Below are 26621 nucleotides of genomic sequence, written 5' to 3' on the forward strand. Positions count from 1 at the left end.
TCTTTCCGAAATCATATGACCCATCATGGGTTGCTGTAGCTCTATATTTTTAAACAATATTTAGGTCATATATTTACCTGAGAAATGGCTGCAGAAACCATCGCACCTGACTGGGAATTTGACCGCTTTGACGACAGTTCGCAGAGTAAGTTGCTACATCCGGTCGGTGGTTTTAAAGATGGGTTAGCCTACAGTAGCTAGCAAGTTCGGGTAGCCGAGAAAACGTCTTGTCTTTGATGGTAAAAATCAACTTTTATGTAAACAAATAGTCACCCGAAGCCTTTAATAGTTGTTATTTACTGCTACTTTTTGCTCACTTTTAATATTCACCATACCCGGACTGTGCTGGCGAGCCAGCTAATGGTATTTGCCCCAAGCCATCACACAGCGTTGCAGTTTGTTAACAGGAAAGGACGATGCATTACAAGCTGGTCACAACAACATGTACGCCTGCATCCGATTCAAGACCTGTATGAAAACAACCATTACAAATACCAACATTGACGTTGTTGTGGCTCATGTTTATTGATGTAGTTGTGGTTTGTAGTGGTGAAGAGCTACTCTGTGTTTGTTATGTGACAGCCTTATCGCAAAATGGAATAAATTCCCTCAAACGTCTACACATAACACCCATAATGACAAGGAGAAAAACTGAAAATGTATTATAAAGCAACAAGTAAGAAATCACGTGTACTGTACTTAGTGTAAGTATTCACGCCCTTTGCCGTGAAGCACAAAATTGAGCTCAGATGCATCCTGTTTGCACTGATCAAGTTATTTTGCAAACATTTCGAAGAAGGAAGAATGTTGTTTTTATGGGGTGTTGTGTGTAAAATTCTGACAAAAAAGCTGTAACATAACAAAATGTGGAAAAAGTGAGGTGTTGTGAATACTTTCCAGATATCTGGAAATTGTTCAAAATGGTATTTCTGGAAAATTTATTACTAAGATAATCCATCATAAAGGGAAAAAAGTTAAACATCCAAAAAAACACAGGGAGAGGTGGCTGCTGAACCTGTCTCTCACGTCGAGGCTCGAGTTTGCAGTGACAACAAGCAAAGTTAAGTAGCAGAGTTTAGTTCAACTCGAAATGTTAAACTCAAAAATGGGAAATGCAGAAGGCATTGCCTCACAACAGAAAACTATAGATCAGTCATTTCCTCGTACCGTTTCATCTAAATGCTCCAACTGTAAGTGCTCGATTATTCAATATACACCGTAAATGTACCGCAAAGATTACAAAGACTGCTGTGTTGCAAGAAAGCTAAATAGAAAAGTAACATATAAAATTGGAAAAATGTCTGCATCCGCTGTTTCGGTGACGCGATCGCATTGGTTTACAAATTAATGTTCATACGCAACACCCCTATGGAAAAACAGCGCAGCAAAACGATGAAAGACACATACAAGAATGTATTCATGCAGGCTGGATTGACATGTTAGCAGTGTTCTTTTCATCTGCTACATTCATTGTGTCTGACTGACGCTGTTTGATTGCTTTGTTTGCAACTACTCCTTCTTGTCTTTATGCAACACACCATGCACACCCTCACAATTGGAGCAAATAATTTCTCGCCCAGAAAAGGGTGAGTGCCATCTCCAGGTCGGGATGAGGTCCTGCCCCAAGTGGAGGAGTTTGAGTGCCTGTGTGAGGGAAGGATGGAATGCGAGATTGACAGGCGGACTGGTGTGGCGTCCGTGGCGAACTCTGCATCGGTCCATTGTGGAGAAGAGAGAGCTGAGCCGAAAGGCATAGCTCTCAATTTACCGGTTGATGAAGGTTCCTACCCTTACCTATAGTCATGAGCTTTGCGTAGTGACAGAAAGGACAAGATTGCGGGTACAAGCTGTCGATATGAGTTTTCTCTGTAGGGTAGCTGGGCTCTCTCTTAGAGATAAGATGAGAAGCACTGTCATCAGGGAGAAGCTGGGAGTAGAACCGCTGCTCCTCCACATTGAGAGAAGCCGGATGAGGTGGCTTGGGTATCCGATCAGGGTGCCTCTCGGATGCCGTCCAAGCGGTAGGAGGCCTCGAGGAAGACCCAGGACATGTTGGAGAGAGAATATGTGTCTTAGCTGGCCTGGGAATGCCTCGGGATCCACCGGGAAAAGCTGGATGAACTAGCAGAGGAGAGGGAAGTCTGGGCTTCCCTGCTTAGGCTGGTACCTCCACGACCCAACTTCGGTTAAGCGGAACAAGATAGATGGATGGAATTTCAATGTTTCACATTAATCTGCAACATTTTGCCCGAAGTGACTACGCAAACTGCCTCTAGGTCACGTGGTTGCAACCAGCAATTTGTGCTGTATGTTTTCTCCTTGAAATATTGCTTTACCTTTTATGATTCAATCTCCCACAACAGAAATACACACAGATGTTCAACTGAAGAACTACGCCAAGTTTCTGGAGGACTACACGTCACAGCTAAGGGGCATTGAGGAGGCTCTCGATGACTCCATTGGAGATGTTTGGGACGTCACTCTGGACCCCATTGCCCTGAAAGTATAAATAACACACACAAAAAACTATTACTCTCACAATTGTGAATCTATTTACTGTCTGCTTTATCCAATGCAAACTAGCCCTAAAATAAAAGAGAATAAAATCATTTTAAACTTAATTATTTTTACGTTAAATCAAAATAAATAATCTAATACTACTACTACTACTACTACTACTACTAATAATAATACCTATTGTTATTATTATATAGCTTTGCCTTTAAATCTTTTTTTTTTTTGATGAAGTACAAATATATATATATATATATATATATATTGGATATATATATATATATTGGATATATATATATATATTGGATATATATATATATATATATATATATATATATATATATATACATATATACTGTCTGTATACTGTCTATATATATATATATATATATATATATCCAAGTGGCCCCAAGCATCTTTTGATTTTTCAGCATACGGCCCCTGGTCTGTACAATAAATAACTTTAATTCTGTTTGTTTTCATACAGCAGCCAGTTTAGGCAGCAGACTACTTGGCCCAGAAGTAATTGTACATTCAATCTATCCAGACTAAAGTCAGTGGGGAGGGTGTAGAGCTAGGAATGGTAGATAGTTGCACCTTGGTGCTTTCTGCTTAGTAGATAAATTCATTATACTTGTGTTGCTTGAAGGCATATTAACTACATCATACCTTGCTGATACACATACAACTATATGACATGATTTGCTAAAACCATAATAATTATTATAATCAGTGTTTTTTTTTTTTTTTCATCTTCATCGATTCTTTCAGCTCCTCCCGCATGAACAGTCGTCCCTGTTGGAGTTAATTAAAACAGACAATAAGGTAAAGCCAAGATCAGCATTGCTGTTCACATGTTTTTTTATGTTTTCATGTTCTGAATGAATGTTGGGTTTGCAGGTTCTGAACAAAGTCATCACAGTGTATGCCGCACTGTGTAGTGAAGTGAAGACACTCAAGTATGAGGTAAGCCGGCCGACACTCGCCTGGTGCCTTCAGCTTTTATTTCATGCTTCTTCAGCGCTAATGCTGTGTTACAAACTGTAAATGTTCATAATGGCATAATCACCTTCCACAGGCAGAAAACAAGTTCTACAATGGATTATTGTACTATGGAGAAGGAGGTAATCTGCTGGTCATCAGCCTTTTCTCTGGTATTTGCAATTTAATATGGCGTATTGATGAATAAGGCCCATGTGTGCACTTTTAACAGTATCAGACTGCAGCGTTGTGGAAGGGGAGTCCCAAATTCAGATGGGCAGATTCATCTCCTTCTTACAGGTAGGAAAAAAATGTATTTTCTGTAGTAGAGGATTTTGCTATATAATTGCTATATATTGCTATATAAAAATATTATTTATTATATTGTCTATCAGGAACTGTCCTGCTTTGTGTCAAGATGTTATGAAGTGGTGGTCAACATTGTCCATCAGCTAGCGGCCCTCTACAACAGCAACAAGTAGGTTCCATAACAGAAGTTTTGTTGGCATATAAGTTCGGCACTCGGGGTGCCTGCTAAGGAGCCACATACTGAAAAATAAAAGGATGCAAGGCCCGCTTTCATATTTTGTAAAGCAATACATTTGGATATGCTAAAAAAAAAAAAAAACTGTGATATAGTGAAAAAGCACATTATTAATATGAACTTCGGTCTTTGCTGTTTTTTTTCCCCATTTTTGCTGTTGTTTTTTTTCCCCTCCAATATTTTAACTTTCTTTTAAAATAATATTAGCAAATTTTTTCTCATAATATGATGACATTATTCCCATAATACTGTAACTTTTTACCCAACCTAATTTTCCCAAACTTTATTTTGTTTTGTTTGTTTGTCATAATATTACAACTTTAAACAAATAAATACATTTTTATTTAATATTTCAACTTTATGCTACTAAAATGACACTATTTTCCTTATTGTATTATGAGTTTATGCTTGTAAAATTGACATTCTTTTCTTAATATTTTGACTTAATTCTCGTAAAATTACAGATGTTTTTTTCCATTTCTGCTGGGTTTTATTTCAACTTTCTTCTTGTAAATTTTCTTTTTGCAATATTATCACTTTATTCCCATAATATTTTCACCTTATTTCTAAAATATTCTAACCCACCTATTTTTTCAGAAATTACAACTTTATTTTCTTGTGTGTGTTTCTCATAATGTTCTGATAAAAAAAAAAAAGCCTTTTTTCTTAATATTTCAACTTTATACTACTAAAATTACGTTATTTTTCCTCTTAATATTACAACATTATTGTTGTAAAATGACGGCTTTGAGCACAAAATTTTTCTCTGAATATTTTGACTTTGTTCTTGTAAAATGACTACATATATTTCCATTTCCATTCCACCACTTTAGGGGTGCGGCAAAAATTATTGAATCATCAGGTGTGCACTTCCAGGTAAATCTTCACTTGTCACAAGTGGTATTTCTATATAAGTGTTTCTAAGCAAGCCATCTCTTACCTTTCCTTCTGCAGATAGTGTATGAACATCTTGGTGATTTGTTGGTGGTTCTACTCACACTTGACGAAATTATGGAAAATCATGGCACGCTCAAGGATCACTGGAAGATGTATAAAAGGTGAATATAAAAACCACACATACAACACACATACAAGCACAGTAATCCTTCATTTATCGTGGTTACTTGGTTCCAGACCCAAATGTGATAAGTGAATTTCCATCAAGCAGGAGTCCTTGTTTGTAAATGGAATACAGTATTTTTGTAGTTAAGAGCATAGAAAACCTTTTTCTGACTGTCTAAATACAGTTTTTAACATTATTAGAGCCCTCTAGACATTAAATAGCACCCCTATAGTCACCTTTACACTCGTTATTGGCCAATATAGTAGACACAATAATAGAAAATAAGCTATTTAAGACATAAATAAGACTTGTGCTGGTGTGTGTTGCTATAAATGTGTCCCCTAGGGGAGCTGAGTGGCGTCAGGGGTTTTAGGTTGAGTTTTAGCTTGGCATGGGTTACGGCCTCAACAAGAGCCTGTGTTTTTATTAGGGATTATTGTGCCTGCTCTGAAATAATTAAAACCAGCAATAAAAGCCTGTTGTTCGCCGGAACAACAGGCTCACCCAACATTACAGTGACATTACTGACAGTGGAGACCAGTGTAGAATAATAAATATCATTCACAGCGTCTTTCAATGCGTTTTCTGAATGCCTTAAATTTGTATTTTACTTCAATTCGCCATTTGTATCCGTGAAAATGCTTCATTTAGGCAAAAAAATAGTAAACTCGTCTGTATTGTACTGCACAACAGCATGATTTACTATTAATATATTTGTGAAAAAAGCCGTGAAGTGAAGCCGTGAAATTCGAGCCGGTGAGTGGCAAGGCACAACTGTACTTTTAGCCATTAAAAGGTACTATCCCTCCTTGGCTCCAAATCGCACTTTTTTTCACCCAAAATATTTGTAATAACACCACCACCGGCCAGCACATTACCAGCGGTGGTTTCAGAGAACAGATTGTAGAAAAAAAATGTCTATATTCTTTGCAAATTTCACCTGAATGTTTGGCCAGAAAAGGGGAAGTAGTGTTAATGGCTGTCATTCACATTCACATACACATACACACACATATACACATACACACACACATACACATACACATACACGCAGTCTCAAAGAAGCTATCATGTCGAAGGGATTAGGGATATTTAATGGAGATTATTGTGCCTGTTGTGAGATAATTCAAGCCTGCAGCCAAAGTCTGTTGTTCCTGCGATCAAGTCTGGTGCTTGCGCGTCTCACGGAACACGACAGTGACATTACTTAACACTAGTGACCAGTGTAGAATACTACGTATCGTTATGTCTTCTGAATGCCTTATATTTGTATTTTAGTATATCTAACCATTTTTATGCTTCAAAATCACTCCCATCCATCCATTTTCTATACCGCTTCTCCTCATTAGGGTCGCGGGGATATGCTGGAGCCTATCTCAGCTGACTTTGGGCGAGATGCGGGGTACACCCTGGACTGGTTGCCAGCCAATGGCAGGGCACATATAGACAAACAACCATTCACACTCACATTCATACCTATGGACAATTTAGAATCGCCAATTAACCTAACCTAAATTAAAATTTAAACCAACCACAGTCTCTACAGTCTCTGTGTAGTTTGTATGAAAATTACATCTTGTTTCAATTCCCTAATGCATAAAGTATGATTATTACAGTATGTCATTTCCCGATTCCCTAATTTAGATGCTAATCTAACTACATGCTCTTGTTGCAGGTTATTGAAGTCTGTTCGCCATAATCCTGGGAAATTTTCAATTGCTGAAGAGAAACTGAAACCATTTGAGAAGCTCTTGCTCAAGCTCGAGGGGCAGCTGCTGGATGGCATGATACTGCAGGTGAATCGTAGGCTTTCACACTTTGGAGTGCTATCTTATGCCTGTGTGATGTCTTACATAATACAGTGGTGCCTTGGTGAAAGTCATTAATCCGTTCCCGGAAGGTCCGACTCAAACCAAAACAGACTCTAACCAAAGCAAATTTTTAGTTTGTATTTTGGAGGATTTCAGATTTTTTTTTTTAGCGATGGTCTTAAACTTTTGTTCAGCTGATTAACAGCCTATTTCTTCTTCTTGCTTTTGTCTCACTCCCATTTCTTTTTTGAAGCTGTACTTAGACCGTCCTTAATATCTGACAGTGCAAAATGTCAATTCTTGCAATTTTTCAACAAGTCTTAAAATTTTGATCAGAAGTGTAGACTTACCAGCATCAATATTAGATACATGTGCATGCGTTATCCTGTTCAAGCTCATGGGGAAGCTGGAACCTATCCTAGCTGAGTTAGAGTGAGATGCGAGGAGGTGCACCCTAGACTGGTCCTCTGTCACTTTACACAGACAAACTACTGATTGCATGGTTTAGAATATAAAGACAAATAAATACATTGACTAAATGAGCACTGTTCATCACCAAAATAACCAAAAACATATCCATTCTATGCTTTCTTCTGCAATACAACAGGCATGTGTGGACCAGAGATTTGATGATCCTGGGGAAGGAGTAGCTGTAGCCAAAAACACCAACTTTGCTGAAGAGTTTGCCTTTAACATACGGACCATATTCTCCAATGTGGAATCTAAGATTGGTCAGGTTCCTTTCCAAATATAGCCTGGTTTTACATTTGATGTTGGGTTGCTTCAACTTTTGTTCATGTAATTTGTGTTTGTTTGTGCACAACAGGAGAACCCTCAGAGATCGACCAGAGAGATAAATATGCAGCTGTTTGTGCTCTTTTTGTGCTTCACTTTCACATCTTTCGGTGTATTGACAAAAAGCTCTACAAAGCACTACTGGACGTCTGTAAAAAGGTACTCATATGATTTTTTTTTAACAAATTACGTGTAATAATCCCTCGCCGCTTCAAATTTCGCAGCTTCACTCTATCGCGCTTTTTCAAGAATATATTGATTAATAAATCGTGCTGTTTTGTGGTTGAATACGCTCTGTTAGTATAAAAAATTGCATATTTAAGCCTAAATGTTTTTTTTCCTAAAGTAAGCATTTGCAAACATAACAACTGCTGTATGAAGTAAAATACAAATATAAGGCATTCAGAAGTCACATTCAGACGTGATGATATGTAGTATTCTACGCTAGTGACTGGGTGTCAGTAATGTTGCTGTAATGTTCGGTGAGGCACACAAGCACCAGACTTGATCGCAGGAGCAACACGCTTTAATTGCAGATTTGAATTATCTCACAACAGGCACAATAATCTCTAACACGAGCTACTGTTATTGCTGTAACCCACGCCAAGATAAAACTCTTAAGCTCCTGTCTGCCCCCCATTCATGTCCCCTAGCAATACACACGAGCACAAGTCTTATTTAGGTCTTAAATGGTTAATTCTTATAATGTCTACTATTTTGGATAATACGGATGTAAAGGTGACTTTATGGGTGTTATTTCATGTCTGGAGGGCTCTAAGAATGTTAAAAACATATTTTGAAGGCCGTAAACAGGATTTCTACACTCCATTTATAAATAAAGAATCCTACTTCGTGAAAATTCACTTATCACAGGCGGTGTGGAACCAGTTAACCGCAACAAACGAGAGATTACTGTATCTCTACACATCCTAGTCAAGTTTGGTGTCTTTCTGGGTCTTCTTTTCAGGTTCCAGCTGTCACCCTGACTGCTAACATCATCTGGTTCCCTGATGCGTTCCTGCTTGCCAAGGTTCCCGCTGCAGCCAAACAGATAGACAAGAAGAGTGTTCAGGCCATCAGAGCACATCGAGACACCTTCTTGCAGCAAAGAGCTCAGACCCTCACAAAGTTAGTAATCTGTTATGTGAGGTCGGTGGGATTTGTAGAATTGAAACTGTAACGGTTGTCTTCAGGGACGTTCAGTCCTACTATGTGTTTGTCACGTCATGGATGATGAAGATGGAGTCCATTCTGTGCAAGGAGCAAAAAAGTGACAAGATGGCTGAAGACCTTAACAGCAGATGTAATGTTTTTGTCCAGGTAAGACATTGATTTGGAACTGGAACTGCACAAGCGAGAAGAATCACTATCATACAGTACCTCACAAAGTGAGCGCACCCCGACACATTTCTGCAAATATTTTATTGTATCTTTTCATGGGACAACAGTGAAGAAATCCCAGTACACAACTATTGTGTAATTCATTTTAAATGGGGTTTCACAACAACAAACATGTGAAACTCCAATTGCATGCAGTACAAATTTTCTGTCAAAACTGACAGAAAAGGCAAGAAAGATTAAGTGGCATTTTGATTTTTTAAAATTACTTTTTTTTTTTTTAATGTAAATATATATACTACAATATTAAATATATTTAAACAATTTTTTAAATGTACATAATTGATAGGAATAAAATTAATACATGTATACATTTTAAAAACACTATAAAATAAAATCAAATGTTTATTTTTTTACTATAACTATATACTATAATATAAATAGATTTAAAAAAATCAAATGTGCATAAATGGGAGCATATACTGTATATATGTGTGTGTGTGTATATATATATGCATCATTTTTAAAAAATCTAAAAACAATAACGAGTGGATTTTTTTGCTATAAATACTGTATATACTATAAAATAAATATATTTAAAAATAAAAATGTAAATAATGTTAAAATTACAATACTGTGTGTGTGTGTGTATATATATATATGTGTGTATATATATATATATATATATATATATATATATATATATATATATATATATATATATATATATTTTATAATATTTAAAAAAAATAATAATTTAAAAAAAAGCATTTTGTTGATGCTTATTATTTCCAGGCTTTCGCAGGCCCCCAGGCCTTGAGTTTGACACCTGTGCCGAAAGTGTCAATATTTTGTGTGACTGCTATTATTTTTTCAAACACTGCCTTAACTTGCTTGGGCATGGAATTCACTAGAGCTTCACAGGTTGTACAATCTCGGGGTATAACACTGAGCTTGTGCATCAACTTCTTTGGTGGACCATGACAAGGCGTGTTCTGAGTGCAACCTGTTCTGTTAGAGCGCTGTATGTTCTTGGCTACCATGCTGCAGTTTAGTTTCAGGATGCTGGCAATCGTCTTATAATGTAGGCCTTCTTTATGTAGAGCAACATTTTTTTTCCCCCACATCCTCAGAGTTCTTTGCCATGAGGTGCCATATTGAACTTCCAGTGACCAGTATGAAAGAGTGTGAAAGCTATAACACCAAATTTAAAACCTGAGATCTTGTCATACTGATTCAAGTGGTCTGAGGGAGGAAAAAATAGCTCAGTGGCCCCAATTTGGACATTTTCGCTTAGGCATGTACTCACTTTTGTTGCCAGCAATTTAGACATTAGTGATTGTGTTGAATTATTTTAAGAGGGACAGTAAATTTACAATATTACACATGATGTCCACTGACTACTTATACAGTGTATCAAAGCGCAATTTCTTCAGTTTTGTCTCATGAAAAGATAGAATACATTATTTGAAGAAAAGTGAGGGGTGTCTTCACTTTTGTGAGGGACTGTCTCACTGATGTATTGTGTGTTCTTTCCCACAAAGGGCGTCTTGTATGCATACAGCATCGGCACCATTATCAGGACCACCATGAACATGTACATGTCCATGCAGCGGCCCATGACCAAGACGTCTGTCAAAGCTCTGTGTCGATTGCTGGAATTGTTAAAGGTGTGTATACCTGTTCATTTGATCTGATGCTTGTCGGAGTCGGTGAATGTAATAATGACACGTCACGTGACTGTCCTCCCCAGGCTGTGGAGCACACGTTTCATAGACGCTCTATGGTTGTTGCAGATTCCGCGTCTCACATCACTCAGCAGCTGCAGTCACAGGCCCTCAATGCCATCTGTGTCGCAAAGGTAACACACAAGATGCAAATCATCTTGGTTGAAGTTGATGACAGACTTCTGTCACTTTGGATATTCGATCATTGTTGCACAGTGATGTAGAACAGTGGTGTCCAAACGTTTGCCAGCGAAAGCCACATAAAAATGAAAGCATGCAAAGGCCACTCTGATGTTTTGTGTAGATATGCTCAGAAGTTATATATATATTTTTTTTAAAAATGCTCCTCAGCTTTGTGAGTCGAAGAAAGTGTATTATTAGTATGAACTTTGCTCTCTTTCTTTAATTTTCACATATTTTCTTTTTGTAATATTATGACTTTATTCCATAATATTTTGACTTTATTCCCGTAATGCTTTAGCTTTTTCCACAACTTAATTTATTTTTTGTTTCTTTCGTTGTTACAACTTATTTAACATATTCTTTAACTTTATGCTACTAAAATGACATTGTTTTTCCTCATAATATTACTAGGTTATACTTGTGAAATTGCAACTTTTGTCTCCCTAGAATGTGCCTTTTTTGTCTTTAATATTTTGACTTTATTCGTATAAAATTAGTTGTTTTTGTTGTTTTTTTAAAAATATATTTCCGTAATGTCATTTTCCAAAAACTACAACTAAAATGACATTATTTTTCCTTATACTATTACAACATGATTCACAAATTTTTCTCTTTAGGGTACAACTTATTTCTCTTAATATTTTGACTTTATTCTTGTAAAATTACTGCTGAATATTCTATTTTTATTTATTTATTTTTAGTTTTCTTGTTAAATTATATTTTTAGAATGTGTGGCTGGCCAATAAAAAAAAACTGTCTCGGGCCGCAAATGTCCCCCGGTCTGCACTTTAGGAACCCCCGGTGTAAAACTACACTGCATTACACTAAGTTGTGTGTCTATTATTAAGGTCGAGCACAATCTGCACCTGATGCATCTCAATTGTCATGTGTTTCTACTGTATTTTGCCTCTGCCATGTACCTGACCATATTCTGCAAGCATAACACGATAGAATGCTAATGTTACTTGTGATTTTTTGTCTCATTCTTCTGTGTTTTACTCCAGAAAAGAGTAATATCTGACAAGAAGTACAGTGAGCAGCGTCTGGATGTGCTGTCCTCATTGGTGCTGGCTGAAAATGTCCTTAGCGGACCCAGCACAAAGGAGCGACGCCTTGTTGTCTCTTTGGCACTCTGTGTTGGAACTCAGCTGGTAAGTGCTACTGTGATCACATCTTTACACAGAGTTGATATTTAAATCACTCATGTTTTGGCGAATACAGAGAGAGTTCTGATCTGAAGAATCACTGCGGCAAAACTTGTCTTTATTATCTTGGCCAAGATGTCAGAACAACAATACAGAGCCTGTAGCCATCCGACCAAATGTGATTAATGTAAGTTGGAAAAAAAAATGTTCCCCTGTAGAAAACATTCAAAGATGAGGAGTTGCTTCCACTGCAGCTTGTGTTGAAGAAACTGGACTTGATAAGTGAGCTGAGTGAGAGGTGAGGACATTTGAGAGGACATTTGATCACACAAAGCAATTTTTTTTTTATCACATGTACTTCATGTCGCTTTTCCTTTGCTTCTCAGGATCAAGCTTCAGTGTGACTGCAGCTTCCTTTATTGGCATCGAGCAGTGTTTCCTATCTACTTGGATGATGTTTATGACAATGCAGTGGACGCGGCACGGATACACGTAAGAGCCTTGGCCTTTTTGTACATGTCACGTTCATCGTACAGTTTTATATTGGTCCAAGAAAAATGTATTACGGATTTTTTGACATGAAGTTGTATGACATCCCCATCAGCAGTGTAGTGCATCAACAGTGACCTAACTACCCTAATTGGTCCCATAAGCCTGGTTCTTGTCGGAGATTTGTGACAAGGAAAATAGTTCCACTTAGATGCGAGGGCAATTTAATTAAAGAGTTTAGCTTCTCAAAACAATATGCGTTAAAAAGAGTAAAACATTTGCGTCACAAGAATGTGTCGCCTGTGCATTATTGTGTATGTCATGAAGATGCTCGCATCTTCTTCCGCGACGGACGCACCGCGGCCATCTTATTTACTTGTGTGTTCCACAGCGGAAGATGCAAGCGTCTTCTCAAGATGTAAAGTTTTTGTCAATAACAGTTGTGTGTATTGCTTACTTTTTGTGAGTAGTATATTTGGATGTCGTTGGTCAATGCAGTACATGTTTAGCGCCCTGAGAGACTGTGTGCCCTCCATGTTGCAAACCAAACACATGGAGTCATGTGACCAGCTACTGGAGAACTACGACAAGCAGATCATGGATGTTTTCAATGAGGTGAGTCGAGGCTGATTGCAGTACGTGAATAGTGTTGTCACAGTGCTGTCACAACCACATACACTCTTTTAACCTCATTTTTTTTGTTGTTTGTGTTGAATCAAAGCACCTGCTGGACAAGCTGTGTAAGGAGATAGAGAAGGACTTGCGTCTCTCTGTTCACACGCACCTGAAGCTGGACGACAGGAACCCTTTCAAAGTCGGCATGAAGGACTTGGCTCACTTCTTCTCCCTCAAACCCATCAGATTCTTCAACCGCTTTATTCATATCAAAGGTGCGCCGAAAAGTCATTTTGAGTGTTGAGAGCCGCATACAGTAATAGAATGAAGCTGTCTAGTAATAACACAAAATGTCTTTCCAGCCTACGTGACGCACTACCTGGATAAAACATTCTACAACCTAACAACCGTGGCGCTTCATGACTGGGCCACTTACAGCGAGATGAGAAACCTCGCCACGCAGCGTTACGGCCTGACGATGACCGAAGCACACCTGCCGAGCCAGACACTTGAGCAGGTCTGTGGCTTTCATCCCAACACATCATTGTTAAGCGTTCACGCAACAATGGAGCTACGTGGATGCGTTTTTTTTTTTTTTTTTACTCCTAGTCAGATTACTTTGGTGTCATGACTGTACTGCTATTTTATTATTGGCAAGTCCCACTTTAGTTATGATTTTGGATGTGGAACACTGCTAATACAGAATACATACGAACAACATAAAAGACCAAGAATTACTAACACACTTCCAATGATGAATACACAATTACCAGTACTTCAGTATACAGTACACATTGTGATGCCGATAGCTTGTTAAACATCCATAAAGGCAATGATGCAGCAATTATGGTATGTGTGCTGTTTTCTTTTCAGCCTGCGGCACATTCTAAAAATATAATTTAACAAGAAAACTAATGCACTACCAAAAAAAATGGAAAAAAATCAGTAATTTTACAAGAATAAAGTCAAAATATTGAGAGAAAAAAGTTGTAATTGTATGATAATAACGTAATATTATGAGGAAAAATCACGTAATTTTAGTAGCATAAAATTGATAAATGAAAAAAAAAGATTAAAGTAAAAATATTACGAGAATAAAGTCATAATTACGAGAAGAAAACTAACTAAAAGAAAGTTTAAATAGTTTGGGGGGGAAAACACATCAGAAATGGAAAAAACTGCTTTAATTTTACAAGAACAAAATGAAAATATTATAGGGGACCTGTTCTGCTTTTCCTCTTTTCTGACCTGTAAATGTAACAAGGTTGTATTCTCACGTTAAATGATTCCAACGTGTCAGATAATGAGGTTGCACATTTGGAAGTGAGCCCTGAAAGCAGTTTTGGACTGCTATGCACGCTGTGTTTTACAGTTTGTTTGTTTGTTTTTAACACGGAGTTTCATTGACGTCAGTGCAATCTGGACTGCCACTCTCTCCTGCTTCTTTATTTGTTATAAGTGGGTACCACATAAATGGATATAGTGAGTTGAGTTACGTTATCAGTCACAATCAGTTCAAGAAGTGGACTGGCAGAGAAAGCAGCCGCCTTCTCACGCCCGTGGAATGTTCCCCATGACCTTTATATGGCCCATATCCTCCCCGAGCCCTTGCACGGGGTCAACCTTGGTCTTATGTCACAACCCAGGTGCCCCCCGCCTTGCCTCAACCGCTTTCCTCTCAGTCCACTCACAGCACTTCTCCAATTTTACAGAATAAACAGAGAGTCACAGTCAATGTTTGATCAACTTGAGATAATAACATATAGAGTATGTACATACATTGGTAAGAGAATCCTTAACATTTATTGATGGGTCTGTGTAGGCTCTCAGTCGTACAGGAGTTGTCCATCGAGGAAAAGGCTTCTTGAGACGTCATCTGTACTTCTGTGAAGAAGGTGTCGGACGTTTCGCTCCTGATCCGAAGAGCTTCGTCAGCGAACTAATAAGTCAAACAACAGAACCCATCATTGAATCGGAATGGTGGTTTGAGGTTTAATTTGGACCCTGTGTTCAGCAGGTTACTGAGACCAAAACCCACAGCTCTTAGTCTTGCAAATGAGGTGAAGCCAGGGCCGAGCCAGAACAATAGATGCTAATGAGCCAGTATCAGAGTCGTTCATACCCAATTCAGGGAGCGACACTTCCCTTTTATCGGAGGTGTTAATAGCAGGATAGGATTATACCACTACTCCGCCCAGGCTTAGTGTAAGGAACCAATAGGAGGAGGGTGTTGGCACACCAATTCCGCCCACTCTTACTGTATTTAAGGCCTAAGCTACCAGCACTTATTAGTTCGCTGACGAAGCTCTTCGGATGAGGAGCAAAACGTCTGACACCTTCTTCACAGAAGTACAGATGACGTCTCAAGAAGCCTTTTCCTCGATTTATTGATGGGGTTTTCTCTAGGATCAGCACTAAGAAGGGCAAGTTATAAATACATTTTCCAACAGCAGTTCCAAAAATTTGTACACATTACAGTACCTGCTGCAACTTCCTCCGGCAGTTTCTTAATTTCTTTCTTGGGCTTTTTGGCTCAACAACACTCAGCAGTAACTAAGTGAGGGGAAGTGAAATTTGTGTGATACCTAAATATTCACCTGGTGTACCGTACTGATGCATTCTCAATAGGGTTTGGATGTGTTGGAGATCATGAGGAACATCCATGTTTTTGTCTCACGCTACCTCTACAACCTCAACAACCAGGTGAGACTTGCAGCCTCCACGTTCCTCTTTCCAGTAGCGTGAATTGTGATCAAATAATTGTTGTCTTAACAGATCTTCATCGAGAAAGCAAGTAACAACAAGCACTTGAACACCATCAACATCCGACACATCGCCAACTCCATCCGCACCCACGGCACGGGCATTATGAACACCACGGTGAGCGCATAGCAGCTGAAGTTCATCTTTGTTTGCACTTTGTTCACAAGAGGGATTGTTCCTCACGTTCAGGTGAACTTCACCTACCAGTTCCTGCGTAAGAAGTTTTACATCTTTAGCCAATTCATGTACGACGAGCACATCAAATCCAGACTCATCAAGGACATCCGCTTCTTCCGAGAAACAAAAGACCAGTCCGACCAAAAGGTGGGAGCAAAGAAATCATGGAAGGATTTTTTCAGTTTTTTTTTTTTTTTTTTTAAACTTGGGCTAAGTTTATGACCTTGTTGTAGTATCCTTTCGAGCGTGCTGAAAAGTTCAATCGAGGCATCAGGAAGCTGGGCATCACTCCTGATGGACAGAGTTACCTGGACCAGTTCAGACAGCTCATCAGTCAGATCGGTGAGATGCGTACACTTTTTCCTACCTTGTGCTAATGGTATACTGTCGGCCCTCGCCACTTCATAGCTTGACTCTAAATCATGCTGTTTTGTGGTTGGATATGGCCTATTATTAGTCAAACAGTATGTATTTTGAAGCAAATTTCATGTATTTGTTGGCTAAATGAAGCATTTTCAAGCATAAAAATGGCTAAATGCACTGACTTACAAATATAAGGCATTCAGACGACACATTCAAAGACGCTCTAAATGATATGTAGTATTCTGCAATGGTCACTAGGTGTCATTAATGTTACTGACACACAAACACCATACTTTATGGGCGGAACAACAGGCTTTTATTGCAGATTTGAATGACCTCACAACAGGCACAATAATCCCGAACACGGGCTACTGTTGGAGCCGTAACTCACGGCGAGCTAAAACTCGCCTATATAGGGGTGTTATATGGGTGTTACTTCATGTCTAGAGGGCGCTAATAATGTTAAAAAGTGTATTTAGCAGATCGTAAACAAGTTTTCTGTGCTCCAACTACGAAAATATTCCATTTATAAGTAAGTAATCCTACTTCACAGAAATTCACTTATCACGTCGGCCATAACTGTCATAGCTGTCATAAATGAGCCATTACTGTGCTTTATTTGTCATTGTTATTTGAGTATGGTGGCGCTTTAACGGCTTAATTAGGCTATAGTGTACCTCTTTCTGTCTTATGTGCTGTTTTTTCTGCTATAATTTTGTGCATAATTCATTCCAAATACATAATAACTTGGCAATACGTTTGTGTGGCCAATTGTTGCAAGTCAGTGTTTTTGTAATACAATGATTTGTGCCCCAAAAATGTCATATACCCATCTGTTTGAATGGTGTTGTCAAATTGGACGAAAGGAGAAACAGCGCTATCTGCCGGATTAATGGATATCATCTCAGAAAATTCCGTTCTAAGTTTGGCATGATCTTCGATTGTAGGCAATGCCATGGGTTACGTGCGCATGATCCGCTCCGGAGGACTCCACTGCTGCAGCAGCGCCATTAGGTAAAAGTAGTAGCATGTACTGTATATGCAACAATTGAGCTCATCCGCTCTTGAACTGTGTTGCTAATGACTTCATGCACAATTTGTAGGTTTGTCCCGGACTTGGAGGATATTGTCAACTTTGAGGAGCTGGTAAAAGAGGAGGCGCTGTCAGAGGAAACACAGAAAGCCGCTGGGTAAGTTAGTGAGTTAGATGTAGGTTAAGGCAGGGGTGTCCAAACATTCCAGCAAGGTCCACATAGTGAAAAATGAAAGGATGTCACTTTGTCACACATTTTGTAAAGCAACACATATAGATATGCTAAGAAGTTATATACTGTATATATTTTAAGAAAAAATGCATCTCTGCTTTTCCAACTTTTTTCTTAAATAATCTTTGGGAATATTCTTTTTGTAATATTATGACTTTATTCCCATAATATTTTGACTTTATTCCCATAATATTATGACTTTATTCCCATAATATATTGACTTTATTCCCATAATAATATAACTTTTCCCCAACCTAATTTTCCAAAAAATTGCAACTTTATTTTGTTGTGTTTATAATTTTACGATGAAAAAGCATGTGATTGGGATATGCTGATAGACGCCTTTCAACACCGATCACAAAAGCCAATCAGCGGTGGCTTGTACTATTGCAGCCTGTAACGATCACTTTGTGCGGTGTAGTGCGTTGCCCTAACTAACGTCTGACTGCAGTCAGAAGGCTAAGCAAATAACCCTGAAAATAACTGAATTCATAGGACTAGATCAGACTAGAAGGACTAGAAGCCACCGTGTTTGCCGGCTGCTCTCTCACGTGGAAGCCTCCTATGTGCTACTTAATAATTACTTAGTTTTGGGGCCCCTTGGCAGTTAGGGGACCTTGGAATTATACTGACTTTATTTTTCCCTCCTAATATTACAGCATTATCGTCAAATTAGCCATATATATATAGTTTATTCTAAATTTTAAGATTATTCAAAACTTTATTTCTCGGTAAATGTAAAATTACGTGATAGAGACTTTTTTTCTCCTAATATCATGACTCTTGTAAAATGACATGCAGATTTTTACCTTTTTTGCTGTTTTGTTTTTTTATTTTTCTTGTTAAATCCTATTTTTAGAATGTGTCGTGGGCCACAAATGGCCCCCGGGTCGCACTTTGGACACTCTTGGGTTAAGGTGAGGCCCACAGCTAGACAACCCCCGTGGAAGCCTTGCCTGCGCTTGCACATCACCTCATGAATTGTGTTTGTGGCATAGGGTGCTGGATTCAGTGCTGGAAGATCTGACAAGCAACTCTGCGGAGGGGACCGAATATTTCAAGATGCTTGTCGCAGTGTTTGCACCTGAGTTTCGAAGTGCAAAGAATATGCACCTGAGGAACTTCTACATGATTGTGCCTCCGCTGGTCAGTACCAAGACATTTTGTTTTACATCATCTTTTCCAGCATGGTATTGGAGGGTGACATATCCCTAATAAACACACAGGCTGTAACCCACGGCAAGTGATAATCAATTCTGAGCCAAACCAAAGAGGCGGAAATTGTAATTTCCATTGAATACATTTGATAACAAAAAAAAGGTCTGCAATTGATGCGAGTCACTCTGAAGGGCGTTTGAGAGACGACATTTCCAACCGATTAGACACAATCAGTACATTTTATGGCAACGGAAAAAATAAAACATATATATCAATTTGTCCTTTTAGACAGTGAATTTCGTGGAACATTCCATCAGCTGCAAAGAGAAACTGAACAAGAAGAACAAGACCGGCGCTGCTTTCACAGACGATGGATTTGCTATGGGCAAGCGCCTTTCACTGCAGATAAATCATTTACACATACATGGCTGCTTGACACTTCATCTTCTCTCTCTTTTTTTCCTCCCCCACCCCAGGCGTGGCATACATTCTGAAGCTGCTGGACCAATACCTTGAGTTTGACTCCCTGCACTGGTTTCAGTCAGTCCGAGATAAGTACAAGAAGGAGATGAATGCCGTGGTGAAGGAGCAGCACGTCAACTCTGCCAGCCAGGATCAAAAGTTGCTGCAAACAATGAACCTCACTCAGAAAAGACTGGATCTCTACCTTCAGGTACAAAAAGGCTTCTTAGTGCCTTGTTGAAAAGCACAATGAATCATTGCTGTGCCATCTCCATCTGCAGGAGTTCGAGCTGCTTCACTTCTCCTTAAGCAGCGCTCGGATTTTCTTCAGAGCCGACAAGACCGCAGCCGAGGAAACTCAGGAAAAGAAAGATAAAGGTACCTTGTGGTGGACACTGGGGGGCATATCTCTCACCCAGTTCGCAGTCGGGCTGGGTGCGCGGTTTGCCTACAAAAAGAGAAGCTCCTGCTTTGGCATTCATTCTGTCGTGGGCACCAGAAGAGTAAAGTCCTGCGCGTTCCTTGCAACTGCCACATTGGTGACCTCGACGTGACCCAACTCTTTTTAACACGCCAACACTTGCGCGCCTAAACATTGTACGCAAACCACGCTCCCAACACGGCTGCTGAGTGGGGTAAGAGATATGCCTGCCGAGTGTCCGCCACAACCTCTGTACCTGAGTACCTCACTTCTGGATAGATCAATGAATGATGGTTTGTGCTATGTCCCCCAATAGAAGACGCATCTAAACCTGGAGGTCCTCCTGACGGCTCCAATCCTGCAGATTCTGCATCAAAATGACCCTCAGCAGCAGACAAGCTTAGGCTAATACAGGAGCTGCGACACGTCCGACTGCAAACTGGACTAAAGAACCGGAGGATGGACACATTTAGTCTATTGCGTTTTTTATTTCCAGTACGAAAGAGATTATGTGATTTTTTTTATCATTGAATGTGTACTCATTAACACACTAAGTGTTGAGAGGATGATGTGATGAACATCTCTCAGTTTGTACCTGAAGCACAAAAGAGTGAACCAAACATGTATGGTAATGAGCTCAAAATGGGGCAGCCTTCTGAAACATAAACAAGTACACTGGAACCTCGGTTAGCATCATTAATTTGTTCCAGAAGGTCTGACTGAAATCAAAACGGACACCAACCACGTCCATTTTTAGAAATCATGTAAATCCAGTGAATCCGTTCCAGAAAGCCAAAAGTGCTAACACAAAGCACATTTTGAAAGTTATAGCAAAAAAACAATTAAAAATGCATATATATATATATATATAAATGATGAATGAAATTAAGGTTACTTTTACCTTCATTAAAGACGTGATTCTTGATGTGAGTGTTCCCAAAGACACGATGTGGCACCACACGGACACCACCTTCCTGTTTTGCCGTGAGTTATTTCTTGAATTCAATCACGGTTCAAAAATTGCTCCCTCACTCTATCATGGTTTTTAATGTAAATTAATCTTGCGTTCGAATGAGGAGGACAGTTGGAGTACTGCGGCAATACAGCCATGGAAAAAATCATTAGACCACCCTAGTTTCTTCAGGTACATTTGTTTGAACCAATATAACAATGACAACAAAAATAACTCATAAGAGTTGAATTTCGTGGCAGTACAATGCTATAGCTATTCATGTAAGAACTTAAGTGATTTTGGTTATTATCAAGAAAACCATGGAAGTTGCTAAATTAAATGAGCTACATTTATTGTCATCATCATATTGGTCCAAACAAATGTGCCTTTAGTGGTACCAGACATTAAAATGGATCAATAAACTGAAGAAACAAGGGTGGTCTAATATTTTTTTCTATGACTGTATGTTTTAACAAGGATGCAAAAATTCTCCAGTACAGTGGAAGGGCGCCAGGATGAAAAGGCACATTCACATGAGTGAAATACGCGTGAGTGACTATAATTTCTTGTATCTGACCTGGAGGGTGATCGTTACAATTCGAACGAAGGCTTGAACTTTTTTGAGAAAATGTTATTGCCTGTCTGAGAAAAGTGTATGGTGAGGGGTTTTACAGTCTTAAAACGTACATAATAATTGCGAATTTCACCTATTGCGGGGTTTTTTGGGAACCTATCCATCACGATAAATGAGGGAACACTGTACTTACAAAGTCATGAACAGGGTTTTCTATGCTCTCACTATGAAAATATTCAGTTTATTAATATTGAATCCTACTTTGCTGAAATGAGCAATTAGTCGCGACTGCCCAAAATGGATCCCAGGAAAGTTTGAAATGCCAGCATTTTGATAAATGAGATGGAAAACATTATTAAACTGAAATAACTCATGACAAAACAAGAAGATGGTGTCCGTGGTGTCTCGCTGCCACATGGTGTTTACACTACACACCAGCATCAAGACTCACGTCTTCAATGAAGTAAAAAAACCCCATAAATGTTCATTTATTTCTTTCATTTGCCATTTACTTGTATTTACAATTGATTAATGCATATAAAATTACAAAAACGTGTTTTGTGATAACATTTTGGAGAGTCAACCGTCGATTTTGTAACTTAGCAAGCTGGCTTCTTTGTTAGAAGCTAAGGATGTTTTGCGATTTAAAAAATACATTAAGAACTCAGAAATAACACAAGACGTGCGCCGTATTGTAGCCTAACCTGAGAAGGCAAACAAAACGAGGCAAAATTGTGGCGTCAATTTTCAGTGTCACATTGAAACCGTTAACCAAGGTTCCGCTGTACTGTAAGTACTACAAATAGCACGTCTTTGTTGTAATGTTATTGTAATAACATGATTGTCCACGGCTTGCTCTGTTTTTTCTTGCTGCCTCACTATGAATGTTTTGTTTCCTTTTACCACAATGTGTATAATTGAACGCGTGTGTGCGCCTTTCTAAACTGTAGATACATGACTTTAGATTGCTTGAGTAATCTGCCTTCAAGACACCCTTTTTCGCAGCACTGATACAGCATTACATTTTAAAACCTTTTGTAATTTTATATCTTATTGATAGAAGCGATAAGCTTGAGGCCGTGTTGCTCAAAATGACATTCCATGGGATACAAAACGAATAAAAGTTGCACTGAAAGAATGATCTTGAGTGGTGGAGCAAAAAGAACGAAGCAAACTCTTTTGAGATGACTTTTTTGATGAAGGAAAGCCTTTTTTCTGCTTTAATACAAAGATGAAACCTCGAGAAATACAAGACAGACTTGCACTGTTTTTCCTCCACAAATTTTTCCTATGAAATTCTGCGTGAGTAAAACTTTTGTCAAAACATTTTTTTGTTGCTGAGGATTCGGCGATTCCTGTAACTTATTTGGATATAAATGTCCTTGTTGCTTTCACATATTCACATGCTTACCTCAAAAATGAGGTACAAGGCAGAACAAAGTTTCTTCCAAAATAGATGTCATATACTGTATACACATATATATTTATATATATTGCAATCATATACAGTATACACATTCAAAATGACATACTTAGCCATGTGATGTCAAAGAAAATATACACAATTTTTAGAAAATTGTAACAAAGACTGGAAAGTGTTTTTGTTTTACTCTAAAGCAGCTTTGAGGAGGTGTTGAGCCTCTAAGAGGATTTGTCCATCTCAGTGGACACCAACGTAGCGCTCAATGCAAAAGAGACAAAAGGAGAAACAGCAAGAAATGAGAGAAAATACAGGTAGTTGGTGCTGGAATAAAAGGACAGGGAGGAAGTGCAACTTCCAATGGAAAAAATAGAAGAAAAAAACAACTTCAGGGAGTGTTGCCGTTTTTTTTTAAAAAAAAAGCACAAACAAATGTTGTGTTCTTTTATTACTAAATATAGTGCAACAATAAACATTGCATTTCTTTCACTGTTTCACTTGAGTCTGAGGATGTTAACTTTTCCCTGCCCTTGTTTCTGGTGTTACATTCGAGGGTCCCTGGGAGAACTCAGCCTTCGGACTCATAGAGACGTAAACATAACACAGACCCTGCTCAAAACAAAGAGAAACAAACAGGGGAAACGAACAGAATAAAAACAGAACAAGTGTTGGTGCTCTGGGCAGCATGACGTTTTGGAAAAGGAAGGCAGTTCTGATGTCAGACACACCCCCCCTGCAGTCAAATAGACAAATCCTCCAGGAATAAAAACCAGGCTGTGAGAACCACAGCGCCCTCCCTGGACAACAGCATCGTGTGCAGCTGTAGCCTTGTGGACCCGGTCGGGCCTTAGAAGGCCTGCTGGGCTGGGTTGTAGTTGAACGTTGTTGGCACGTGAGGCCTCTCTTCCAGCTTGTCGTACTCCAGATGGAATTCCTTGGACGTGCACAAACAATTTTGACAACAAAAATTAGCGGCGCTGCTGCTATTTACGAGGAAAGACAGCGGCTAGACTCCCACCTTGGCCACTTTCCTCCAGTTAAGACAATCAAAAAAGTAGTAGGTTCCCCTCTCGTACGTGTTGGTCTTCAGTGTCGGCTCCATGCCAGGCGCCCGGGTGATCCAAACTCGCTCCTCTTTGTGGTACCGCCAGTCCCGGTTAAAGCTGGAGAGAAAGCGTTTGCATTAACCATAACTTTCTTTTTCGGAGAGACTGAAGAATTCAAAGGTGAAGTACTCACAGCTCTACGGCTGCCAGAAGCTGCAGCAAGTCGCCACCGTTCATGTAGTACAAGTAGAACAACAAGTCTTCACCGTATCGAGCCAGTTTAATAGCAGCCAGCTGGAAGTGCGACAGCAGGGGCACAAACTTGAGTGCTGGACTAAAAAGTCTAAATAAAATCGATTAGCAAAAATGCCTCTTAGGCGTCTCAGCATGTTATTAAACCTCATCTTAGAACCCCCCCCCCCCCCACACACACACACACACACCAAGGGCCACTTTGATATTTTGTAGCTATACTAAGAAGTTATATACATTTTCAGAAAAAACTGCAGTATCAACTTCTATTTTTTTTAATCCTATTTTTGCTGTTTTTTAATTTTTTATTTTCCAAATATTTCAACTTTCTGCTTAAATAATCTGAATACATTTTCTTTTGGTAATGTTGTGACTATTGTCCCATATTTGGACTTTATTCCAGAATTTTTTTTAAATTTATTTACTTTTTCCCAACCTAATTTTCTGAAAATTACGATTTTATTTTGTTTTGTTTGTTTTTAAATTATTTAATATGCTACTAAAATGACATTATTTTTCCTCATAATATTATGACTCCATTCTCGTAAAATTGCAACTTTCTTTCTCATTAGAATACAACTTTTTTCTCGTAATATTTTGACCATCTATTCTCATAAATTAGCAGCAGTTTTTTTCCCATTTCTGCTGTTTTGTTTTGAGTTTTTTTAAGTTTCCAACAATTTCAACTTTTTTCTTGTAAAATCTCTGTTAAAGGTTCTGCTTCTGTGAAAGAGAGAGTAATAACAAAGCAGTGTAGTGGTTATACACACTTTTTTTTATATTACCGTTTCATTTAATTCTTGTATTTGTGTTTTTATTACTGTATTTTATCTGTCCTTCCTGTGTTCTGTGTACAGTGAGTGTGACTCAAGTCTTCTTTTAGGTATGAATTCTGTCTTCCACCAACTCATTCGAAACCCGACGACCGCCTGTACACCATAAAGTCGTCTTCAAGTAAGTATGAGAAGAGACATGTGCGTGCACACTAATCTTTCGGCAGTACGAGTCATCAAAATTAAGGGTGAGTACTCCACTTATATTTGTTTTAACCTCATTTTCCACTTGTATGACAACGTTATAAAATCTGTCTACACTGAGCATCTGTACTGCATCGTCAAAGATTTATTTTGTTGTAGTTCATTTCCAGCTGTTAATTTCATTTCTAATATTTTCAATGAGAGAATATGTGTTCCGAGTTCGTCCATCATCCTGGAACAGAGCAGACCGTCTTAGAGGTTACACTGTATTCTTTCTTATTACCTTGTCCCTTATGTGGATATTGGTTAAGTACTCCGATGGAACGTGAAAGTCTGAAGAAATAGGACAGGAGAAATAAGTAAGTACTATTCAGTACTATTTTATAAAGTCATATTTACAGGTCTACATAATCAAAAAGATCTTACCGATATCTTGTGGTCGACAAGGTGCTGAGGCCCAAGGAGACGCAAACTTGGGGTAAAGGTTTCTATCAGGAGAGGAAGCAAAAAGTCAGTAAACATTTTTTTAAAGCCCATTTATGCTGAAATATTGTTTGTTGGGAGTCATACTCTGGTGAATTTAAATTGAGTCCCAGTGTGGTGAGGTCACTTCCGAGCGCCAGGTGGACCATCCCTGGATCGGTCTCTGCTGCGCGTATAAACGTCAAAAGGCCAATCATGCCAAACTGGTCTGTTACCATTCCCGAGGGAATGTTCGTCACCCGACCTGCAGCCACACGGATATGAATGAATGTGACGTACAGGCGACATTTTATGGTTATCATCGCATATCCCAAATTACTATATCTGTCCTGGGATGTCCTCTAGAACAGGTAGAGGAGGTGGGCAAGAGGAGGACGATAGCCAAGCTGTCCTCCATGATGAACAAAGCCTCCCACCCCCTCCAACACACACTCACTGCACTAAGGAGCTCCATTAGTGACAGGATGATACATCCAAAGTGTGTGAAGGAGAGATATCGCAGGTCTTTCCTTCCTGCAGCTGTCAAACTCCATCATACAAACTGCTCCAAAAATCCTGCACAATAACCGTGCAATAAACCTGTGGCTTGATCAACATGTACACAGCTGTAAATAGTGTATATAGCTTCTTGATTTGTATTACCTTGATTTTGCACTTTCTATTGTGTGCTTTTTTTTAACTGCTTTTGCTGCTGTAAACCTGGAATATCCCCTTGTTGGACTAATAAAGGCATATCTTACCTTATTAACACCCGACAAAACGAAAAAGAAAAAAAACAAGTTACATGCACACAACTTCAACCTCCATTATGGCTCTAAGGCGCAAGGCAGACTTCAGGTGGCAACGCATCAAAGAAAAGGAAAGGGAAAGTGAAAAGTCAAATAAAATGAGTAGAGATGCACGACATATATTTTTTTCAGGTTGATACCGATAATTTCCTGCTTCTCAAGACCGATACCGACAAGTTATATAACAGGCGTGTCCAAAGGGGCCATTTGCAGCCCGCGGCTGTTTTGTTATTGGCCCATGGCACATTCTAAAAATATACATTCATTCCAAATATATAATTTTACAAGAATGAAGTCAAAATATTAACAGAAGAA

At 38.8% G+C, this 26621-nt stretch overlaps 2 protein-coding genes across 3 annotated transcripts in view; one reads left to right on the forward strand and one right to left on the reverse strand.

The window, feature by feature from the left end:
• On the forward strand, nt 1-23165 carry washc4 (WASH complex subunit 4). The gene is made up of 33 exons (XM_054776908.1): nt 1-145; nt 2364-2503; nt 3286-3339; nt 3415-3480; nt 3593-3638; nt 3728-3795; nt 3891-3973; nt 4873-4915; nt 4994-5097; nt 6778-6898; nt 7521-7644; nt 7740-7867; nt 8676-8836; nt 8902-9028; nt 10591-10716; nt 10800-10907; nt 11961-12107; nt 12320-12399; nt 12488-12593; nt 13089-13205; nt 13312-13480; nt 13568-13722; nt 15834-15908; nt 15981-16085; nt 16158-16292; nt 16379-16487; nt 17456-17522; nt 17612-17698; nt 18772-18919; nt 19220-19316; nt 19408-19604; nt 19675-19771; nt 20131-23165. Exons 1-33 carry the CDS (start codon nt 85-87, stop codon nt 20193-20195), a joined length of 3516 nt encoding a protein of 1171 aa, XP_054632883.1. The 5' UTR covers nt 1-84; the 3' UTR covers nt 20196-23165.
• cnot2 (CCR4-NOT transcription complex, subunit 2) overlaps nt 22518-26621 on the reverse strand; it is a 10582-nt gene continuing 6478 nt past the window's right edge. For both annotated transcript variants that reach the window (XM_054776909.1, XM_054776911.1), the window contains exons 10-15: nt 25606-25762; nt 25462-25523; nt 25319-25368; nt 24000-24100; nt 23779-23923; nt 22518-23694 (exon numbers count right to left, since the gene is read on the reverse strand). In XM_054776909.1, coding sequence (XP_054632884.1) covers nt 23608-23694; nt 23779-23923; nt 24000-24100; nt 25319-25368; nt 25462-25523; nt 25606-25762 — 602 coding nt within the window. In that variant the 3' untranslated portion in view covers nt 22518-23607. The remainder of the gene's footprint in view (nt 23695-23778; nt 23924-23999; nt 24101-25318; nt 25369-25461; nt 25524-25605; nt 25763-26621) is intronic.

Source organism: Dunckerocampus dactyliophorus, chromosome 5, assembly GCF_027744805.1.
Source record: "Dunckerocampus dactyliophorus isolate RoL2022-P2 chromosome 5, RoL_Ddac_1.1, whole genome shotgun sequence".
Lineage (NCBI taxonomy): Eukaryota > Metazoa > Chordata > Actinopteri > Syngnathiformes > Syngnathidae > Dunckerocampus > Dunckerocampus dactyliophorus.

What these genes read in the sequence shown, in the direction of transcription:
- washc4 (XM_054776908.1), top strand. Translation starts at nt 85, where the DNA reads ATGGCTGCAGAAACCATCGCACCTGACTGGGAATTTGACCGCTTTGAC. An exon ending in CAATGTGGAATCTAAGATTG is followed by an intron (nt 7,645 to 7,739) that starts GTCAGGTTCCTT and finishes TGTGCACAACAG; the next exon opens with GAGAACCCTCAGAGATCGAC. An exon ending in ATGCCATCTGTGTCGCAAAG is followed by an intron (nt 10,908 to 11,960) that starts GTAACACACAAG and finishes GTTTTACTCCAG; the next exon opens with AAAAGAGTAATATCTGACAA.